The 19,268-nt window shown below is 43.0% G+C and overlaps 1 protein-coding gene across 7 annotated transcripts in view; it reads left to right on the top strand.

The window, feature by feature from the left end:
- LOC118384049 (cohesin subunit SA-2) overlaps nucleotides 1–19,268 on the top strand; it is a 46,145-nt gene that overhangs the window by 22,496 nt on the left and 4,381 nt on the right. For all 7 annotated transcript variants that reach the window (XR_008126371.1, XR_008126366.1, XM_052512976.1 and 4 more), the window contains 18 exons: nucleotides 823–902; nucleotides 1,258–1,365; nucleotides 1,495–1,594; nucleotides 6,767–6,881; nucleotides 7,358–7,461; nucleotides 7,565–7,657; nucleotides 10,701–10,793; nucleotides 11,054–11,254; nucleotides 11,372–11,439; nucleotides 11,620–11,707; nucleotides 11,813–11,893; nucleotides 12,373–12,465; nucleotides 12,739–12,907; nucleotides 13,050–13,189; nucleotides 16,670–16,771; nucleotides 17,005–17,141; nucleotides 18,613–18,732; nucleotides 18,922–19,097. Coding sequence is in view for 5 of the 7 variants with exons in the window: in XM_052512976.1 (XP_052368936.1) it covers nucleotides 823–902; nucleotides 1,258–1,365; nucleotides 1,495–1,594; nucleotides 6,767–6,881; nucleotides 7,358–7,461; nucleotides 7,565–7,657; nucleotides 10,701–10,793; nucleotides 11,054–11,254; nucleotides 11,372–11,439; nucleotides 11,620–11,707; nucleotides 11,813–11,893; nucleotides 12,373–12,465; nucleotides 12,739–12,907; nucleotides 13,050–13,189; nucleotides 16,670–16,771; nucleotides 17,005–17,141; nucleotides 18,613–18,732; nucleotides 18,922–19,097 (2,068 nt within the window). In the remaining 2 variants the exon portion in view is untranslated. The remainder of the gene's footprint in view (nucleotides 1–822; nucleotides 903–1,257; nucleotides 1,366–1,494; nucleotides 1,595–6,766; nucleotides 6,882–7,357; nucleotides 7,462–7,564; nucleotides 7,658–10,700; nucleotides 10,794–11,053; nucleotides 11,255–11,371; nucleotides 11,440–11,619; nucleotides 11,708–11,812; nucleotides 11,894–12,372; nucleotides 12,466–12,738; nucleotides 12,908–13,049; nucleotides 13,190–16,669; nucleotides 16,772–17,004; nucleotides 17,142–18,612; nucleotides 18,733–18,921; nucleotides 19,098–19,268) is intronic.

Below are 19,268 nucleotides of genomic sequence, written 5' to 3'. Positions count from 1 at the left end.
CAGGACTAATATCGAATCGTACTACACCGGCTCTGACACTCGTCGGATGTGGCAGGGCTTGCAACCCCTTGCAGACTAGAAAGGGAAGACACAAGCCCACCGGACGAGCTAAACTACTTCAATGTTCGCTTCGAGGCAAGTAACAGTGAAACATGCATAAGAGCACCAGCTGTACCGGATGACTGTGTGATCACGCTCTCCGCAGCCGATGTGAGTAAGACCTTTAAACCGTTCAACATTCACAATTTGCAAATAAATAAATTAAAAACCCTACAATGTGATCTTCTGGAGAGAAAAAATTATAATTTTGTCTGTCATAGTTGAAGTGTACTACCTATGATGAAAATTACAGGCCTCATCTTTTTAAGTGGGAGAACTTGCACAATTGGTGGCTGACTAAATACTTTTTTGCCCCACTGTATATTGTGGGTGCTATAGCTTGCCAATTAAACTAATGTGACTCTAGGTGACAACATAATGCTGTTTATATCTAACAGTAGGACTGTTTTCTTCAAGAAAATAAATCTGCTTCATGTTTTGTTTCCTTGCCGCAATAATTCCGATTATCGCGATACTGGTATCGTGACAACCCTAATTTGTGGTATTTTAACTCTGTACGTATTGCAGTTTGCAGGTTTTGTTTGTGTCTAGAACAGATGGCTAATAGTCAATTCTCCAACATGTCAGTTCAAATGGCTTCATAAACACCTTCAAGCCCTATGTGTTGCATGAGATAGTGGCTGTTTATTCCTTGGCTTAGTGAAATTGGACAGCTCCATCCTTTCTGTTGTCTTTGTGTGTGTGTCGTGTGATTCTGTTTAGGAGAGGATGCTCTGCATGGTGCTAGACAAGGACCCAGACGTGGCGGTGGAAGCTGTCCAGCTGCTGCTGCTCCTCCAACAGTGAGTGAGTGTGTGTGTGTGTGTGAACGTCTGCCAGCAAGTGCTTGCCGTTATGAAATTCTATAGTGTGTGTGAATGCGTGTAACTGTGTTGTGGCTATGTGAATTTCTTGTATGTTTATTTTTTGGTTCACACAGGTAGTAGATTGATGCGTATGCGGGAGTGTGTGGCATTTACTCTGTAAATAATGTGTGTGTGTGTGTGTGTGTGTGTGTGTGTGTGTGTGTGTGTGTGTGTGTGTGTGTGTGTGTGTGTGTGTGTGTGTGTGTGTGTGTGTGTGTGTGTGTGTGTGTGTGTGTGTGTGTGTGTGTGTGTGTGTGTGTGTGTGTGTGTGTGTGTGCGTGCGTGTGCGCAGAAGGACAGAGGAAGGCTTGTCCGAGGAGGAGTGTAGCCATGTGTATCCTTTGGTGTTTGCCTCCCGCAGAGGCCTGGCATCTGCTGCTGGTGCCTTCCTCTACCACAAGTCAGTCATCTCTCCATCCTTAAACCATCTCTAACGCTCTCCATTCTCTCTGTCCCACATGATATCCCTTTATCCTCTAGCCATCCCTACCACTATCACTTAAAAATATCAATCTATCTTGTGTGTCAGACTGTGTAGTGCGATGAGCAGCGAGCCACAGGAGACAGACATGGGCAGTCGCCGGGCCGCCTTCTTCAACCTGCTGGTCTCCTTTTACATCCAGAGTGAGGTAAAGCGCACTACATTGCTGCCTGCCATAAGATGAGGGACAGAGTCTGACAGACCAACCAAGCTGCACACCCCTATGCTTATTTTTAATGTTCAATGTATGATTATTTTGACCCTTAATTATTGATGTTACTGTCGTCCCATTGACAATATTGATTATTATTATTTTAATTATGGTAATATTGTAAATCTCCAAAATAAGCTTTGGCAATATGTACACTACTGTTCAAAAGTTTGGGGTCACTTAGAAATGTCCTTGTTTTTGAAAGAAAAGCAGATTTCTTTGTCCATTAAAATAACATCAAATTGATCAGAAATACAGTGTAGACATTGTTAATGTTGTGAATGACTTGTAGCTGGAAACGGCTGATTTTTTTAATGGATTATCTACATAGGCGTACAGAGGCCCATTAGCAACCATCACTCTTGTGTTCCAAGTTTATAATTTTAAAAGGCTAACTGACCATTAGAAAACCCTTTTGCAATAATGTTAGCACAGCTGAAAACTGTTGTGCTGATTAAAGAAGCAGTAAAACTGTCCTTCTGTAGACTAGTTGAGTATCTGGAGCATCAGCATTTGTGGGTTCGATTACAGCCTCAAAATGGCCAGAAACAAAGAACTTTCTTCTGAAACTCATCAGTCTATTCTTGTTCTGAGAAATTAAGGCTATTCCATGCGAGACTTTGCCAAGAAACAGACGATCTCGTACAACGCTGTGTACTACTCCCTTCACAGAACAGCGCAAACTGTCTCTAACCAGAATAGAAAGAAGAGTGGGAGGCCCCGGTGCACAACTGAACAAGTGGACATTAGTGTCTAGTTTGAGAAACAGACGCCTCACAAGTCCTCAACTGGCAGGTTCATTAAAAAGTACCCGCAAAACAGTGAAGAGGCGACTCCGGAATGCTGGCCTTCTAGGCAGAGTTGCAAAGAAAAAGCCATATCTCAGACTGGCAAATAAAAATAAAAGATTAAGATGGGTAAAAGAACAGACACTGGACAGAGGAAGATTAGAAAAAAGTGTTTGATGTGTTGTTCGGATCATAAAGAAGAACATTCGTGAGACATAGAAAAATGAAAAGATGCAGGAGGAGTGCTTGACACCATCTGTCAAGCATGGTGTGATGGTCTGGGGGTGCTTTGGTGGTGGTAAAGTGGGAAATTTGTACAGAGTAAAAGGGATCTTGAAGAAGGAAGGCTATCACTCCATTTGGCAACACCATGCAATACCCTGTGGACAGCACTTAATTGGAGCCAATTTTCTCCTAAAACAGGACAATGACCAGCTCCAAACTATCCATTAACTATTTAGGGTAGAAGCAGTCAGCTGGTATTCTGTCTGTAATGGAGTGGCCAGCACAGTCAACACAATTATTATTTCAATTAAAAATCATTATTTATAACCTTGTCAACATCTTGACTATATTTCCTATTCATTTTGCAACTAATTTCATGGATGTTTTCATGGAAAACAAGGACATTTCTAAGTCCTTCTAAGGCTTTCGACTCTGTCAATCACCAAATTCTTATCGGCAGACTCAACAGCCTCGGTTTTTCGGATGACTGCCTTGCCTGGTTCACCAATTACTTTGCAGACAGAGTTCAGTGTGTCAAATCGGAGGGCATGCTGTCCGGTCCTCTGGCAGTCTCTATGGGGGTGCCACAGGGTTCAATTCTCGGGCCGACTCTTTTCTCTGTATATATCAATGATGTTGCTCTTGCTGCGGGCGATTCCCTGATCCACCTCTACGCAGACGACACCATTCTATATACTTTCGGCCCGTCATTGGACACTGTGCTATCCAACCTCCAAACGAGCTTCAATGCCATACAGCACTCCTTCCGTGGCCTCCAACTGCTCCTAAACGCGAGTAAAACCAAATGCATGCTTTTCAACCGATCGCTGCCTGCACCCGCATGCCCGACTAGCATCACCACCCTGGATGGTTCCAACCTTGAATATGTGGACATCTATAAGTACCTAGGTGTCTGGCTAGACTGCAAACTCTCCTTCCAGACTCACATCAAACATCTCCAATCAAAAATCAAATCCAGAGTCGGCTTTCTATTCCGCAACAAAGCCTCCTTCACCCACGCTGCCAAGCTTACCCTAGTAAAACTGACTATCCTACCGATCCTCGACTTCGGCGATGTCATCTACAAAATGGCTTCCAACACTCTACTCAGCAAACTGGATGCAGTCTATCACAGTGCCATCCGTTTTGTCACTAAAGCACCTTATACCACCCACCACTGCGACTTGTATGCTCTAGTCGGCTGGCCCTCACTACATATTCGTCGCCAGACCCACTGGCTCCAGGTCATCTACAAGTCCATGCTAGGTAAAGCTCCGCCTTATCTCAGTTCACTGGTCATGATGGCAACACCCATCCGTAGCACGCGCTCCAGCAGGTGTATCTCACTGATCATCCCTAAAGCCAACACCTCATTTGGCCGCCTTTCGTTCCAGTACTCTGCTGCCTGTGACTGGAACGAATTGCAAAAATCGCTGAAGTTGGAGACTTTTATCTCCCTCACCAACTTCAAACATCAGCTATCCGAGCAGCTAACCGATCGCTGCAGCTGTACATAGTCTATAGGTAAATAGCTCACCCTTTTCACCTACCTCATTCCCATACTGTTTTTATACTGTTTTTATTTATTTACTTTTCTGCTCTTTTGCACACCAATATCTCTACCTGTACATGCCCATCTGATCATTTATCACCAGTGTTAATCTGCAAAATTGTATTATTCGCCTACCTCCTCATGCCTTTTGCACACATTGTATATAGACTGCCCATTTTTTTCTACTGTGTTATTGACTTGCTAAATTGTTTACTCCATGTGTAACTCTGTGTTGTCTGTTCACACTGCTATGCTTTATCTTGGCCAGGTCGCAGTTGCAAATGAGAACTTGTTCTCAACTAGCCTACCTGGTTAAATAAAGGTGAAATAAATAAAAAAAATAAAAAAAATAAGTGACTTCAAACTTTTGAACCGTAGTGTACATTGTTATGTCACGCCAGTAAAGCAAATTGAATTGAAGAAATATGCTACACTCTCTCCTGTCTCTCTCAATTAAATTGAAGGGTTTTATTGGCATCTGAAACATGTTAACATTGCCAAAGCATGTGAACAAGATAATTAACAAAAGTTAAATAAACAATAAAATTGAGAAGTAAGCATTACACTCTACAAAAATTATGAAAGAATAAAGAAATGTCAAAGGTCATATCATGTGCAGATAGTTAAAGTACAAGGGAAATAAATAAACATAAATATGGGTTGTATTTGCAGTGGTGGTTGTTCTTCACTGGTTGCCCTTTTCTGATAGCAACAGGTCACACATCTTGCTGCTGTGATTGCACACTGTGGTATTTCACCCAGATATGGGAACTTATCAAAACTGGGTTTGTTTTCAAATTCTTTGTGGATGTGTGTATTCTGAGGGAAATGTCTCTAATATGGTCATACATTTGCAGGAGGTTAGGAAGTGCAGCTCAGTTTCCACCTCATTTTGTGGGTAGTGTGCACATATCCTGTCTTGTCTTGAGAGCCAGGTTGGCCTACAGTGACTTTTCTCAATCGCAGGGCTATGCTCACTGAGTCTGTTCATAGTCAAGGCTTTTCTTAAGTTTGGGTCAGTCACTGTTACAGGCAAATAGCATTCTAGTTTGCTCAGTTTTTTTGTTAATTCTTTCCAATGTGTCAAGTAATTGTCTTTTTGCTTTCTCATGGTTTGGTTGGGTCTAATTGTGTTGCTGTCCTGGGGCTCTGGGGTCTTTTTGTGAGCAGATCCCCAGGACCAGCTTGCTTAGGGGACTTTTCTCCAGGTTCATCTCTGTAGGTGATGGCTTTGTTATGTAATGTTTGGGAATCTCTTTTCTGGATTTTAATAATTAGCGGGTATCGGCCTAATTCTGCTCTGCATGCATTTGATGTTTTACGTTGTACACGGAAGATATTTTTGCAGAATCCTGCATGCAGTCTCTCAGTTTGGTGTTTGTCCCATTTTGTGAATTCTTGGTTGATGAGTGAACTCCAGACCTCACAACTATACAGGGGCGGCAGCGTAGCCTAGTGGTTAGAGTGTTGGACTAGGAACCGGAAGGTTGCGAGTTCAAACCCCCGAGCTGACAAATCTGTCGTTCTGCCCCTGAACAGGCAGTTAACCCACTGTTCCCAGGCCGTCATTGAAAATAAGAATATGTTCTTAACTGACTTGCCTGGTTAAATAAAGGTAAAATAAATAAAAAATTTAAAAAAAGGGCAATGGGTTCTTAATAATTTTTGCTAGATCCTATTGGTCTGTCAAATTTTATGTTCCCTTTGATGGCATAGAAGGCTCTTTTTGCCTTGTTTCTCAGCTCATTCACAGCTTTGTGGAAGATACCTGTGGGGCTGATGTTTAGAATCAGCAGAAAATCCAGGTGCTGCTGTAGGCCCTTTCTCCCCTGTCTCTCCCATCTCTCCTCTCTTGCTCTCTCTTGCTCTCTCTCGCTCTCCTGTCTCTTCTCTCTCTGGTCTCTCTCTCTCTCTCTCTCTCTCTGGTCTCTCTCTCTCTCACTCTCTCTGGTCTCTCTCTCACTCTCTCTCTCTCTCTCTGGTCTCTCTCTCTCTCACTCTCTCTGGTCTCTCTCTCTCTGGTCTCTATCTCTCTCTCTGGTCTCTCTCTCTCTCACTCTCTCTCTGGTCTCTCTCACTCTCTCTCACTCTCTCTCTGGTCTCTCTCTCTCTGGTCTCTCTCTCTCTCTGGTCTCTCTCTCTCTCTGGTCTCTCTCTCTCTCTCTGGTCTCTCTCTCTCTCTCTGGTCTCTCTCTCTCTCTCTGGTCGTTCTCTCTCTCTCTCTGGTCGCTCTCTCTCTGGTCGCTCTCTCTCTCTTTCTGGTCTCTCTCTCTCTGGTCTCTCTCATTCAATACAGTTTCTGGGTCAAACACTTTTTCCTGGCTTAATTAATAAAAATGTTTGAAATAAATAGCTTTTCCTTTTCAGTTTATTAGGTCATTGAAAATGTCAGTTTAGTTCCAGAATTTACTGATCAAAATTCAAATTGATCCCAACCCTGGTATATACTGCAACACCACAACATACTGTCCCTTTCATTCCTCTCCCTCTTTTCTCCCTTTCGATGTCTCTGAATCTCCCACCCTCCCCCTGTCTGTGTGTCAGTTCCATGAGCACGGGGCCTACCTGGTGGACAGTCTATGGGGTGTAGCAGGCGCTGAGCTGAGGGACTGGGACACCATGACATCACTGCTGGTACAGGAGGCTGACCAGGGACGAGGTACAGAGTTTGTTTAATGTTTACCTAACAACGACATTGGACATTGTTGTTGTATACCACTGGTAATGGACATTGTTGTTGTAAACCACTGGTAATGGACATTGTTGCTGTAAACCACTGGTAATGGACGTTGTTGCTGTAAACCACTGGTAATGGACGTTGTTGCTGTAAACCACTGGTAATGGACGTTGTTGCTGTAAACCACTGGTAATGGACGTTGTTGCTGTAAACCACTGGTAATGGACGTTGTTGCTGTAAACCAGTAGTAAAAAATGTTCACTTTCACCCTTGTCCCCTCTTCTTCTTGCCTGCTTTTCTTTCCTCGAATGCCCTCATCTTTTTCCCTCCCTCCTTCTCTATTTCTTCCCTCTCCCTCCTTCCCCGACTATCCCTCACCTTGTTCTCATTCTCTCTCCCCTCCATCCCTCCTTCCATCTTCCTCCCCATCCCTCCCCCTCGCCCTCTCTGTCTGTCAGGTCTGGTGGATGAGGAGGAGGGGGCGTTGATAGAGTTGATGATGTGTGCTGTCAGACAGGCAGCTGAAGGATACCCGCCTGTAGGAAGAGCTCAGGCAAAGAAGGTGACCACCACCAACACTAAACCATCAGACAGGAAAAAGACTGCAGGGTCACTAAATTGCATTGACAAGAGAGAGGTGTGTGTGTGTTGTTTTTATTTTTTAGATCCTGAGCATGAAGGATAAGAAGACCCAAGCCCAGGACAAGAGACGCATCACCACCCATTTTATCACCCTCCTGCCCCAGCTACTGGCCAAGGTAGTGACAAAGAGCATATTGATACCGCTGCATGATAAACCAGAAATGGATCCTAACACACCTGTCGCTCAAACCCGTCAACACATGCTACTTTACTAGGGAAAGTATTCAAACCCCTTGACTTTCCACATTGTTTTATGTAACAGCCTTATTCTAAAATATATATATATATATATATATATATATTGTTTAATCCTCATCAATCTACACACAATAACCCAGAATTACAAAGCAAAAACAGGTTTTTATAAATGTTTGCTTATTTATTACAAATGTAAAATCACATTTACATAAGGTTTCAGACCCTTTACTCAGTACTTTGTTGAAGCACCTTTGGCAGCGATTACAGCCTCGAGTCTTGGATATGACGCTACAAGCTTGACACACCTGTATTTGGGGAGTTTCTCCCATTCTTCTCTGCAGATCCTCTCAAGCTCAGTCAGGTTCGATGGCAAGCCTTGCTTTTCAGGTCTCTCCAGAGATGTTCGATAGTGTTCAAGTCCGGGCTCTGGCTGGGCCACTCAAGGATATTCAGAGACTTGTCCCGAAGTCACCCCTGCGTTGTCTTGGCTGTGTATTTTGGGTCATTATCCTGTTGGAAGGTGAACCTTCGCCCTAGCCTGTGGTCCTAAGTACTCTGGAGTAGAGGTCGACCGATATTGTTTTTTCGATGCCGATTATTGGAGGACCCAAAAAAGCTGATGCCGATTAATCGGCCGATTTAAAAATAAATAAAAACATGTTTTTATTTATTTGTAATAATGACAATTACAACAATACTGAATGAACACTTATTTTAACTTAATATAATACATCAATAAAATCAATTTAGCCTCAAGTAAATAATGAAACATGTTCAATTTGGCTTAAATAATGCAAAAACAAAGTGTTGGAGATGAAAATAAAAGTGCAATATGTGCCACGTAAGAAAGTTAAGTTCCTTGCTCAGAACATGAGAACATATGAAAGCTGGTGGTTCCTTTTAACATGAGTCTTCAATATTCCCAGGTAAGAAGTTTTAGGTTGTAGTTATTATTATTGTAGTTAGGAATTATAGGACTATTTCTCTCTATACGATTTGTATTTCATTAACCTTTGAGCTTCCGTCCCTCTCCTCTCTCCTACCTGGGCTAGAACCAGGAACACATTGACAACAGCCACCCTTGAAGCAGCGTTACCCATGCAGAGCAAGGGGAACAACCACTCCAAGTCTTAGAGCGAGTGACGTTTGAAACGCTATTAGTGCGCACCCCGCAAACTAGCTAGCCATTTCACATCTGTTACACCAGCCTAATCTCAGGAGTTGGATAGGCTTGAAGTCATAAACAGCGCAATGCTTGAAGCACAGTGAAGTGCAGGAAAATGCTGTTTGAATGAAGACTGCTGCTGCCTACCATCGCTCAGCCAGACTGCTCTATCAAATCATAGACTTAATTATAACATAATAACACACAGAAATACGAGCCTTGGGTCATTAATATAGTCGAATCCGGAAACTATCATCTCGAAGAAAAAAAAGTTTATTCTTTCAGTGAAATACGGAACCGTTATGTCTTTTATCTAACGGGTGGCATCCCTAAGTCTAAATATTCCTGTTGCATTGCACAACCTTCAATGTTATGTCATAATTATGTAAAACTCTGGCAAATTAGTTCGCAACAAGCCAGGTGGCCCAAACTGTTGCATATACCCTGACTCTGCGTGCAATGAATGCAAGAGAAGTTACGCAATTTCACCTGGTTAATATTGCCTGCTAACCTGGATTTCTTTTAGCTAAATATGCAGGTTTAACAATATATACTTCTGTGTATTGATTTTAAGAAAGGCATTGATGTTTATGGTTGGGTACACGTTGGAGCAACGACAGTCCTTTTTCGCGAATGCGCACCGCATCGATGATATGCAACGCAGGACACTCTAGATAAACTAGTAATCTCATCAACCATGTGTAGTTAATCATTGATTGATTGATTGATTGATATAAGATAAGTTTAATGCTAGCTAGCAACTTACCTTGGCTTACTGCATTCGCGTAACAGGCAGGCTCCTCGTGGAGTGCAATGAGAGGCAGGTGGTTAGAGCGTTGGACTAGTTAACTGTAAGGTTACAAGATTGAATCCCGAGCTGACAGGGTAAAAATCTGTTGTTCTGTTAAATAAAGGTGTAAAAAAAATGTTTTAAAAAATTGGTGTCCAAAAATACAGATTTCTGATTGTTATGAAAACTTGATATCGGCCCTAATTAATCGGCCATTACGATTAATTGGTCGACCTCTACTCTGGAGCAGGTTTTCATCAAGGAAAACTCTGTGCTTTGCTCTGTTCATCTTTGCCTCGATCCTGACTAGTCTCCCAGTCCCTGCGGCTGAAAAACATCCCCACAGCATGATGCTGCCACCACCATGCTTCATCGTAGGGTGCCAGGTTTCCTCCAGACATGCCGCTTGGCATTCAGGCCAAAGAGTTCAATCTTGGTTTCATCAGACCAGAGAACCTTGTTTCTCATGGTCTGAGAGTCTTTAGGTGCCTTTTGGCAAACTCCAAGCGGGCTGTCATGTGCCTTTTACTGAGGACTGGCTTCCGTCTGGTCACTTTACTATAAAGGCCTGATTGGTGGAGTGCTGCAGAAATGGTTGTCCTTCTAGAAGGTTCTCCCATTTCCGCAGAGGATCTCTGGAGCTCTGTCAGAGTGACCATCTTCTTGGTCACCTCCCTGACCAAGACCCTTCTCCCACGATTGCTCAGTTTGGCCGGGCGGCCAGCTCTAGGAAGAGTCTTGGTGGTTCCAAACTTTTTCCATTTAAGAATGATGGAGGCCACTGTGTAACATAACAAAATGTGGAAAAAGTCAAGGGGTCTAAATACTTTCTGAAGGCCCTGTATAGTTCATATATTATGTTTTAGGACTGGTTTAACGGTTAGTTATTTTTTCATTGATAGGGTTTTTTATGGATGTGTAACTTGATCACCATGGCTATTTGATGTTACAAACATATTTCTGATTCTAAGCTTTTTTCAAATTGTTTTGTAATTTTGTCACACAGTACTCGGCAGACGTGGAGAAAGTGACTTGCCTTCTGAAGGCTCCGCTTCATTTTGACCTGGAGACCTACAGCAGCACTGGTAGACTGGAGAAGGTGAGAGAGAAAGAGAGAGACAGGAGAGAGAGAGAGTACGAGAGATTTTTTTACTAGGACACTACTCCTACATTCTCCCACTCAATACCTCCCTCAACCCAACAGACCCACCAGTTGAGAATCGCTGGCAGAGAGCACCCTTTACACAGCTGCTCCCCCTGTAGGCTAAAATACAACATGACAAGGGTTGTCAACTCAAGTCACATGACTTGGACTCAAGTGCACCTTCTCTCTTTATTCCCCCCCATCTCCCCCTTCAGTATCTGGATCTGCTGCTGGCCCAGGTGTGTGGCATCGTGGAGAAACACACGGAGTCGGGTGTTTTGGAGGCTTGTGCTCGCGTGACGTGTGCCCTCAGCCAGGACAAGTACACCTTCTCCGGCCGTGCCGACCTGGTCGTCAGCCAGCTACTGGACAGTCTGACCGACCGCTTTAGCTCCCACCTCAACGAGCTGCTGCAGGTACACACACACACACACACACACACACACACACACACACACACACACACACACACACACACACTCTCTTGAAGCATGTTGATGATATTCTATCCCTCCCTCTATCTCTGTGCTCAGGGCACTGCTGATGAAGATGAGGTGTACAGTGCTGCTACTGCCTTGACGAGAATTGCAGCCTTCAGCAGGTGTGTGTGTGTGTGTGTGTGTGTGTGTGTGTGTGTGTGTGTGTGTGTGTGTGTGTGTGTGTGTGTGTGTGTGTGTGTGTGTGTGTGTGTGTGTGTGTGTGTGTGTGTGTGTGTGTGTGTGTGTGTGTGTGTGTGTGCGCCATATTGGTGTTAGACTGAAACTGAGGTGTGTGTTTTCAGTGCCAAGGACCTGACTTCATGGAAGCTGTTTGAACCCTGCTTTCAGCTGCTGAAGAGTGGAGTGGAGTCCAGAGATATCGACAAAGAGGTCTGTGTACACACACACTGACTGACACACATCTATTGAACATTGCAGGAAGAAATGTCATGTAAAATAACCAACCTCCATCATTGTTGTCCCATGTCGTTTCAGCTGATGGTTCCTGCTCTGAAGTGTGCAGCGTTCCACGTGCTCTGGGAGAAAGTCAGGGTGGCCAACTCTACACCAACCAAGGTGCTCATAGCATGGCACTGCCTGCCTGTCTTGTTAAGATGGCCCTACTTCCCTACCTTATGTACCCTCTGAGGTGCCCCCCTTAGAGCATGGCACTGCTAACCTGTCATATTTACCAGCTCACCAGCTGTGGACAGCAGGCAATTAACACAGCAATCTGTTGGAGTGCACCACAGCGACACTCGCAGGCTCAGTCTCACACATATAAACAGTTATGACTAGGCATTCACATGTGTTGTTTACCCAAGCTTGAGCCCTGGCATAAACACAGACAAATAATTTTCTTAGTACTGCTTAGTCACTGTCTGTCACCGTTGTTCTCAATCTGTTGCTCTGTCCCTCTCTCACTTTCCCTCTCTCTCCCTGACTCTCCCTCACCCTCCCTCTCTCTCTCCCTCACACACACACACACATCATGTACACACATATCTGCAAATTCATATGTACCCATGCACCATTCTTTCACACACCCCTCCAAGGCAGAGGTAAAGCGTCTGAAGAAGGAGGTGCGTTCGTTCTGCGTCGTCTGTCAGAGCTGCCTGTCTGTGGGCCAGCCAGAGATCAGGGACCAGGTTAGTGTGTGTGTGTGGGGGGGGGGGGGTATTGATATGTGTGTGTGTTCAACATGGTTGAGGTCAATTCAAGAAGTAAACTCACATTTCTAATTCAATAACTCAAAAGGGTCAGCTATTTTCAAATGACTTCTGAGTAAACTGAACAGGAGAAGTGATTTATGCCATGGTTTTAACACATTTTTTAAAATTATTATTTGACTTGACTGACATCAAATGGAATTAAACCCTGGTGCTGGAGTGTGTGTTGATGTGTTGTGTCTCTCTCGGTAGGCATTTGAGCTGCTGTGTGACATGCTGCTGTTGTTTGGGGTGAGCTCAGTGAGGTCTCAGCCCACCTTGCAACCCCTGGCCCACCCCCCCTCCGACTCCCTCCGCTTCGACATGGCTGCCTTCCTCCTTGACTATGTCTTCACTGAGCCTGACGACGACCAACTGTCCGGTAGGGCAACCATCATAACTACACTACCTACACCAAAATGGCACCCTACTCCCTATTTATTATACTACTTCTGACCTGGGCCATCTCTTTCTCTCTTCTCACCCCTGCTATCTCTCTCCCTCTCCCTCACTTCTTTCTCCAGGTGAGGCAGAGGGAGTTGAAGAGGTGAAGATGGCTACTCTCCAGCGGCGGCGCAACCAGCTGGCCGGCTACTGTAAACTGGTTATCTACGGCATCCTGGATCTCAGCACTGCCACTGATGTCTTCAAATACTACAGCAAGGTAGAGGAGATGGAGGGGAGGGGAGAATATATATATATATATATATATATATATATATAGAGTGGGAGAACAGGGAAAGAAGGATAGGAGAGGAATGAGAGAGGGGTAGAAATGGGGAGGGAGTGAGAGAAAAGATGGAAGGATTAGTGAGAAATAGAGGATTAGTGAGAGAAGGGCATGAGAGGGGAATGTGCAGTGAGTGGGAGGAGTGTGAGAAAAGGTTGAGGAGGAGGGGTGCGAAGGTGGAGGGAGATGGGTGAGAAGGGAGGAGGGGTGAGAAGGTGGAGGAGGGTGTCATGACTTGGTCCTTTCTGGGTATAGATCGTAGCTTCCCCCTCACTCTCACTCTCCTATACTCAGGTTCTGTTATCTCAGGTCGTCAATTCCTGGCAGAGACTTTATCCATGGCCATGCAGTATGGAGAGAGAGACACAGAGAGAACAAATAATTTCACGTGGCGAACTCCTAACTCCAAAATGGGAATATGAAACAAAATGTTCACTTGTGAGAAGGTGGGAATGGTCCGTGGACACTTAAGGGACGGGTATGACGAGGGTGTTTCATTTGATGACCTCAGAGACGACAGGAAACACACATAACTATAACTCTGAATGTGTACATTTCTTAATTATCTGGTTACCATCTGGTCCTTCTGTAGCTCAGTTGGTAGAGCATGGCGCTTGTAACGCCAGGGTAGTGGGTTCGATTCCCGGGACCACCCATACGTAGAATGTATGCACACATGACTGTAAGTCGCTTTGGATAAAAGCGTCTGCTAAATGGCATATATTATTATTATTATTATATTATTATTATATTATCTAATTCTTGTATAAAACGAATGAGTAAAGATGAAACTATTTGTGAAATGATGTGATGTTAAACCTTTAATGTGAGAGAATTGTATTCCCTTTAAAGTTTAACTAAGTCATTGGCCCGCCCCCGTGAGCACAGACACAATCAGGCGTCATAGAGGTGCCTTTTCTACTGTTACAAATAAAGCCCCCTCCTGAGGAAATCCTCTTCAGACCACACGTACCTCGGTATAAACTGAGATGGTACAGGTTTGAGTACCAAGACTAAGCAAACCAACAGCGTGACCTGTGATTGCGAATAGTTAGTGAATTCCTAACCACACCACGTGGAGCATTGACTACACAGCTGGAAATGGTTAAACTCTGAGACTATCGATCCCTACAGAAGAAGAGCAAATTTTAGATATGAATTACTAGTCTGCAGCTAGAAATTATGTCAACCTGGGATGCGAATACCGGCAACCACCGAAACATCTATTCTATTCTACATTTCTGAATGGCACTCTGAAGTATCCATTCTAACCATGTAAGACTTGGATCTTCAAGGAAACTGAGAGAGAGAGAGAAAGAGACACGGATGAACTGACTCCAACAGAAAATTTCACGACAAATGGGTGTAAATATATATTGATTGCAATTATTCCCGAATGAGTGAGCATTCATGTGCAAAGGATTAGCATTTCAATTGATATAATTATCAACTGGTTGTAAATTCTATTGTGTGATTACTATGACGGTAAGAGAAGAGCAACGGTTGCTAAATGGTTTGCTGGCTGTCTCCAGCAAAACCATTTGAAGTTTTAAATGTGTTTATTTCTTGATCCGTTTTTTCCTTTCCGCTCTGTCTCAGTCCACACACACTTCCCATTGTCCACCAAGCTGTCATATCGGCTTAGCCCACTAGGGAATCTTCCCTATCATTTGTTAGTAACATATCTACTGTTTGTTTGTTTATGAATAACATATCTACTGTTTGTTTGTTTATGAATTTCTGTGATTATTTAGTTAGTAAATAAATGATTAAGCCAATTGGTGTATGGATGATTAATAGTAAAGTCTGGGTTCGTGCAGATAATCAATAATTTACGTGAGGTAAAGAATAGTTCATTGATTGAAGAATAATTGATGTAGTCTGAAGATTTTCCGTGGTGCCCCGACTTCCTCGTTAATTGCATTTACATGATTAGTTTAATCACGTAATAATAATTACAGAAAATTGATTTGATAAAAATAAGTCTCCACTTTTAATCATGCCAAAGACATGACATGGGGTTGGAAAAGGATGACAGGATATCTGAAGAGGAGTGAGTCAGGGAAAAGAGTGGGTGAGAAACTAACTGATGAAAGTGGTAGCTGTATTAGAGAAATAGTAACGGCGTCTTTTTGTAGGCACTGCTTGAGTTTGGCTGGCGGCTCGCTGAAGTTGGCTAGGCTCAACCGAACGAGTGTGCTCGCATACTTCCTTAAAAGACCTTTGCTTGAAAAACGAGAAAAAAGCGTAAATAGTACTTTGTCCATTTTGAGACACCGTAGCCAGTATACACTTACTCAAAATATTCTGAATTAATCCAAGATAACTCAAGAAATCTGTCATAAATGTTTACGCTTTTTCCGGGGAGATCTTAGTCTCACAATTTTACATCTAAGATTTAGTGCAGTATTTCTAAATGAAAAAAATGTGCATGAAACTGAGTCATCTCTCATTGAATGACATCAAAGACTTTATTGAAGAATCCCTACTGTTAACCAATCACTGACGACGGCTTGCCTTAAGAAAAAATGATATGTGCCCGAAACAAACAAAAAAAAACTTACCGAAGTCCAAAACGAACAAAAACGTCACAAAATGTCATAACATATGCAGGAACTCTTTCAAACTGATTCGGTTGGGAAGCATACAGACGCCTTAACTCTGCCATAGTTCGTTGGACAAAAGCCTTTCAGGAAAAGAAATGTAGTTTTGGTAAGGTTTTTGGATAAATGCCGAAAATAGATCAGTGGTAAACACATGCTTAGGAGATATTGTATGTTTTGTTCTATGATATCAGCTTCATCAGCTAATGTCACTTTTAGTGAATTTAAGAATTTGTTATTAAAAAGCACAAAGGCTTCATAATTCATAAATGTTATGTTAACTGACTGAAATTATCTCATAGAACAATGTGTTTAAGATCTCTTGAGCCTGTGTTAACCTCAGACCTTATTATCAGCATTTATCCCAAAACCCTATTTTTTTCTCTATTCATTTTCCCCATAGGGATGGTTGAACCAACCAGAGGAAACTAATTTCCGTGTTTTAGGACTATTAGCTGTAGAAATGCAGAGATGGACAGGTAGAACCAAAAAGATATGGAGAGGTAGAACCGGAGAGGTAGAACCAGAGAGATACAGAGAGAGAATTAATCATTGTAATTTTAGAGTTAGAACCATAGAAATAGGATGAGTCATTGTATTTATAGAGGTAGAACAATAGAAATTGGATTAATCATTGTATTTATAGAGGTAGAACAATATAAATTGGATTAATCATTGTATTTATAGAGGTGGAACCATAGAAATTAATTATTAATAATTATAATAGTAGAAACCATAGAAATACATTGAATCATTGTAATTCTAGTGGTAGAACCATAGAGAGGGTGACAGTCTTGTCTACTTCCTCTAGTTCTACAAAGACTACGGTGACATCATCAAGGAGACTCTGAGCAAAACCAAGATGATCAGTCCAGTGCAGAGCGCCAAGACTGTCTGCCTGAGTCTGCAGCAGGTGTGTGCATGCTTAAATTAAATAATGTTTATTACAGATATACTACATATTCATATATTACCGTGTGTGTGTGTGTGTGTGTGTGTGTGTGTGTGTGTGTGTGTGTGTGTGTGTGTGTGTGTGTGTGTGTGTGTGTGTGTGTGTGTGTGTGTGTGTGTGTGTGTGTGTGTGTGTGTGTGTGTGTGTGTGTGTGTGTGTGTGTGTGTGTGTGTGTGTGTGTGTGTGTGTGTCAGTTGTTCTCAGCACTGGCTCCAGAGTGCGTTGGTGGAGGCCAGGAGTTTGGGGAGATCAGAGAGCTAGCTAAAAGGCTGGCCATGAGCTTCGGCATAGACCTACACCGCATCCGCAAACCATTGGTGTCCCTGCACATGTCAGTCACATATACACACTAAATGTCAATATACACTACCGTTTAAAAGTTTGGGGTCACTTAGAAATGTCCTTGTTTTTGAAAGAAAAGCTAATTTTTGGTCCATTAAATAACATCAAATTGATCAGAAATACAGTGTAGACATTGTTAATGTTGTAAATGACTATTGTAGCTGGAAACAACAGATTTTTTATGGAATATCTACATGGGCGTACAGAGGCCCATTATCAGCAACCATCACTCCTGTGTTCCGATAACACGTTGTGTTAGCTAATTAGCTAATTTTTAAAAGGCTAATTGATCGTTAGGAAACCCTTTTGCAATTATGTTAGGACAGCTGAAAACCGCTGTCCTGATTTAAAGAAGCAATACAACTGGCCTTCTTTAGACTAGTTCAGACGCCTCACAAGTCCTCAACTGGCAGCTTCATTAAATAGTACCCGCAAAACACCAGTCTCAACGTCAACAGTGAAGATGCGACTGACCTTCTAGTTCTGTTTTTTGCTTATCTTAATCTATAATTTTTATTGGGCAGTCTGAGATATGGCTTTTTCTTTGCAACTCTGCCGAGAAGGCCAGCATCCCGGAGTCGCCTCTTCACTGTTGAAGTTGAGACTGGTGTTTTGCGGGTACTATTTAATGAAACTGCCAGTTGAGGACTTGTGAGGTGTCTGTTTCTCAAACTAGACACTCAAATGTACTTGTGCTCTTGCTCAGTTGTGCACCGGGGCCTCCCACTCCTTTCTATTCTGGTTAGAGCCAGTTTGCGCTGTTCTGTGAAGGGAGTAGTACACAGCGTTGTACGAGATCGTCAGTTTCTTGGCAATTTCTTGCATGGAATAGCCTTCATTTCTCAGAACAAGAATGGACTGACCAGTTTTAGAAGACAGTTATTTGTTTCTGGCCATTTTGAAGCTGTAATCGAACCCACAAATGCTGATGCTCTAGATACTCAACTAGTCTAAAGAAGGCCAGGTGTATAGCCTCTTTAAGCAGGACAACAGTTTTCAGCTGTGCTAACATAATTGCAAAAGGGTTTTCTAATGAACATTTAGCCTTTTAAAAATATAAACTTGGATTAGCTAACACAACGTGTTATTGGAACACAGGAGTGATGGTTGCTGATAATGGGCCTCTGTACACCTATGTAGATATTCCATAAAAAATCTGCAGTTTCCAGCTACAATAGTCATTTACAACAATAACAATGTCTACACTGTATTTCTCATCAATTTTATGTTATTTTAATGGACCAAAAATTAGCTTTTCTTTCAAAAACAAGGACATTTCTGAACCCAAACTTTTGAACGGTAGTGTATGTATTGTCCCAATTGAGAAATGATTTGTGCAGACAGTCATTTACAATTTACAAAAACATACGCACACTTGACAAAAAATCTGTTTAAGCTCAAACTTTTTGATAAATAAAGTTATTTCTTGCTGGTATGTAGAAGTGTTCTCTGTTGGTCAGGGATGGTATCCGGTTTGCGTTACGGGAGGCAGCAGAGGTGGAGCAACCCCCCAATCTGCCCTTCCTTGAGATACTCAGCGAGTTCAGTTTCAAACTCCTACGTCAGGACCGAGCCCAGCTGTGAGTCACACACACACAGCAACTAGACACATAAGGATATGCATGTCCTTTTTTTCACATTTCCCACTTGCACACAAGAAACACAAATAGAGCTGTCTGTTTGTTTCATATCTACATGAAGTGCCTAAAGGATAGTCCTGACCTGAGTCTGTTTCTCCCTCCCTCCCTCCCTCCCTCCCTCCCTCCCAGGTCTGCTTTCCTGAGTGCTGAGTGTGGCTCTGCTGCCCCCTCTTGGCCAGCTCTGAGGATGTACCAGCGCTCTCTGCAGTCTGGCTCCTCCAAGCCCCGAGAGGATGGGGAGAGGAGCGCAACGCTGTCCCCCCACAGCACCCCTGCAGCCAAACGCAGGAGGACTACCCCCCAGGGTCAGAAGCACACATACACACATATTACTAACAAAAGAGATAAAGGTATAGAGAGGTAATTATTATTATGGATCCCCATTCGTTCCTGCCAAGGCAGCAGCAACACGTCCTGGGGTCCAGCAAAATTAAGGCATTTTATGACATGTTAAAGTGACCATACATTCACAGATT

Source organism: Oncorhynchus keta, chromosome 4, assembly GCF_023373465.1.
Source record: "Oncorhynchus keta strain PuntledgeMale-10-30-2019 chromosome 4, Oket_V2, whole genome shotgun sequence".
NCBI classification, from domain to species: Eukaryota; Metazoa; Chordata; class Actinopteri; order Salmoniformes; family Salmonidae; genus Oncorhynchus; species Oncorhynchus keta.
Note: the sequence above shows the minus strand (reverse complement) of the source record. Positions and strands in the feature narration are given on the sequence as shown.